This window comes from Notolepis coatsorum (assembly GCF_963971535.1).
Source record: "Notolepis coatsorum genome assembly, chromosome: 4".
In the NCBI taxonomy this organism is placed as follows: domain Eukaryota; kingdom Metazoa; phylum Chordata; class Actinopteri; order Aulopiformes; family Paralepididae; genus Notolepis; species Notolepis coatsorum.
Window position 1 is genome coordinate 106,958,776 of NC_140168.1, and position 3,500 is coordinate 106,962,275.

General features: G+C 44.9%; 1 protein-coding gene across 1 annotated transcript in view; it reads right to left on the reverse strand.

Moving 5' to 3' along the window:
- Window positions 1–524: 524 nt before the first annotated feature.
- Window positions 525–3,500, reverse strand: part of LOC311226647 (nucleolar protein 9-like) — a 93,711-nt gene continuing 90,735 nt past the window's right edge. The window contains exons 10-11 of the mRNA XM_084312064.1: window positions 3,233–3,338; window positions 525–1,086 (exon numbers count right to left, since the gene is read on the reverse strand). Coding sequence (XP_084168190.1) covers window positions 932–1,086; window positions 3,233–3,338 — 261 coding nt within the window. The 3' untranslated portion in view covers window positions 525–931. The remainder of the gene's footprint in view (window positions 1,087–3,232; window positions 3,339–3,500) is intronic.

The following is a 3,500-nucleotide window of genomic DNA, read 5'->3' on the forward strand; positions in this document are numbered from 1 at the left end:
CTGTACACTGTATATTGACTGTAGAACGGGAGCTCTCTCTCGCTCTCTCTTTTGCTATATGTTGACTGTATCATGCCCCGCCTCGGGCAGCGCTATTATTGAAGAATATGTTGACTGTATATATAAAAAAAAAAAAAATATATATATATATATATATATATATATATATAATATTTTTTTTTTTTTACCTTTGGGGGGGGGGGGGCCTCGCGTTAAATCTCGCACAGGGCCTCGCATTTCTCCCAGGCGGCCCTGCTCCTCCACACCCGTCACATAATAAACCATTGATGATTCGTCCTGCTGAATAGCTGCCAGTTCAGATTTGAGTAGAAAGTAACAATGTATTTTCAGGTCAATAGAATGACAGTGTTGAGCTCTACTCAATACACTAATGTCAACTCTTTCAATCGTGCAATTGATAGTATTTACAATCAAGTCTCAACGGATATTATGTTGTCTGAAGGTTTCAGAAGACCTCCCTCTTGAATGAATAAATAAATAAAATGGAAATCCTTTTATTGATTGAAAACTTTATTAACAGAATGCAGAATGGGTACAATACAGTACGGCTCAATACACACAATTGTTAAGAGGATGCAGACCAGAGAAAGACTTTCGTCTTGTTTACATCAGGGTCCCCCATTTTCAATTCATCATAACATATGACACACACGACATACAGATAGTTTGGGTATCACGCGTGTGTGCGCAATGCTCGATGGATTCGCATTATGACTGACTGAATGCATCCATCGTTGAAACCTCTTTTCTCTTCCAGTATGGTCACTTTATTTTGTGACCATCAATGGGTAGAACAATTAATTCTACACTCAAAACACCAAAACCATTAAGTTTTTTTGTTTTCCTTTACTTATTTTTTTTTTCAAATTATAGAAAAATCACATCAGAGAACAATAACAATTCCTCCTCATCACTCCAGAATGTCGCTGAAAATCTTCCTCTTCTTTGATTGGCCCGTTTGTATTTCCTGCCACTGAGCTCGTCGGCTGATGAAGTGAGACAGGGCAAACTTCGCCCAAACATGACGTGCAAACTGGTCCGACCTCAGCTGGGCTTCACTGGGTACTGGGGGGAGAGAGGGAGAGAGGGGGGGGGAGAGAGAGAGAGGCAGGGAGAGAGAGAGAGGCAGGGAGAGAGAGAGGCAGGGAGAGAGAGGGGGAGAAAGCGGGAGAGAGAGGGGAGAGAGGCAGGGAGAGAGAGACAGGGAGAGAGAGGCAGGGAGAGAGAGGGGGAGAAAGGGGGAGGGAGAGAGAGGGGGAGAGACGCAGGGAGATAGAGAGAGAGGGGGGGGGGCAGGAAGAGAGAGAGAGAGGGAGAGTGAGAGGGGGAGTGAGAGGGGGGGGAGAGAGAGATAGGGGGAGAGAGGGAAAGAGAGAGCGGCAGGGATAGAGAGGGGGAGAGAGAGGCAGAGAGAGAGAGGAGAGAGGAGAGAGGCAGAGAGAGAGAGAGAGAGAGAGAGAGAGAGAGAGAGAGAGAGAGAGAGAGAGAGAGAGAGAGAGAGAGAGAGAGAGAGAGAGAGAGAGAGAGAGAGAGGATGATGTCATCAACATATACAAACACCAGTGGTGGAAGAGGAACAGAGTTCCTTCACAGATACATCAGTACTCTGGTCAAAGTACAAGTCCTCCATTCAAATTCTACTTAAGTAAGAGTAGAGACGTATTTGCTATTGAATGTACTTAAGTATCTAAAGTAAAAGTATGCATTCTACATGATATTTGTGTATTCCAGTGCTTGGGAGCATTCAACCCTCGATGCATTGACCTCTAAAGGTTGTGTTAAAGTGGTATGTGGTCCAGTTGTGCTGCTCTGATTAAAGGTGATGTTAAAGTGGTGTGTGGTCCAGTTATGCTGCTCTGATTAAAGGTTGTGTTAAAGTGGTATGTGGTCCAGTTATGTTGCTCTGATTAAAGGTTATGTTAAAGTGGTGTGTGGTCCAGTTATGCTGCTCTGATTAAAGGTCATGTTAAAGTGGTATGTGGTCCAGTTATGCTGCTCTGATTAAAGGTTATGTTAAAGTGGTATGTGGTCCAGTTATGCTGCTCTGATTAAAGGTTATGTTAAAGTGGTATGTGGTCCAGTTATGCTGCTCTGGTTAAATGTTATGTTAAAGTGGTATGTGGTCCAGTTATGCTGCTCTGATTAAAGGTTGTGTTAAAGTGGTATGTGATCCAGTTCTGCTGCTCTGATTAAAGGTTATGTTAAAGTGGTATGTGGTCCAGTTATGCTGCTCTGATTAAAGGTTATGTTAAAGTGGTATGTGGTCCAGTTGCTTCTCTGATTAAAGGTTGTGTTAAAGTGGTGTGTGGTCCAGTTATGCTGCTCTGATTAAAGGTTATGTTAAAGTGGTGTGTGGTCCAGTTATGCTGCTCTGATTAAAGGTTATGTTAAAGTGGTGTGTGGTCCAGTTATGCTGCTCTGATTAAAGGTCATGTTAAAGTGGTATGTGGTCCAGTTGTGCTGCTCTGATTAAAGGTTATGTTAAAGTGGTATGTGGTCCAGTTATGCTGCTCTGATTAAAGGTTGTGTTAAAGTGTTATGTGGTCCAGTTATGCTTCTCCGATTACATCCTCTTGAAGTCGACAGGCTTCAAATGTGAAAGTATATAATCTTCATATATTGCTCATGTTTTGTATGCAAAATCTTGTTCTTCAAAGTAACTAGTAACTGATGGGTTGAGATAAATGTAGTGGAGTAAAAAGTACAATATTTCCTTTGAAATGTAGTGGAGTAAAAGTATAAAGTTCCCTAAAATGAAAATACTCACGTAACACCCCTTCCTGACAGGCAGCGACGCGAGCGAGCGTGATTGCGAAAATGATTAAAATGTATTAGTTTCAATCAGACTATCCTGACCTGCCGCGAGCGACAGCGAACTGAGCGGCGATGTCGTTCCCCCCCTCAAATATTCGCTCGCTGTGTCTCTAGTTGTGCGATTACGCCGGCCGAGTCCCGCCCCTAAACACTTTTTATTGGTCGAGAATCGCAGGCTGCTTTGCCCCTGTGTGCTTCCAGGTAACACACACACACACACACACCCGGACACGCGCCGCGTCATATCAGGACAGTGTTGCGCGCGATTTCGTCTCCAGTTCGCTCGCTCGCTGCCTGTCAGGAACCGTGTCAGGTACAAGTAGCTCGAAATTGTAGTACAGCACTTGAGTATATACACACAAACGCAAGCACCCAGCGTGGTGATGACTAGCAGTACCTAGTTCCTCTGCGATGCCCTGCCTCTGGCTGACGGAGGCGCTGTTCCACACGGCCTCCAGCACGCGGCTGCCCAGGCGGGAGCAGGCCATCTGAATATACTGACCCTGGGAGAGACGGACAGGGGAGAGAGAGGGAGAGAGAGAGAGAGACAGAGGAGAGAGAGAGAGGTAGAGACAGAGACAGAGAGGGAGAGAGAGACAGAGAGAGAAAGAGAGACAGAGAGAGAGAGAGAGGGAGAGAGAGACAGAGACAGAGACAGAGACAGA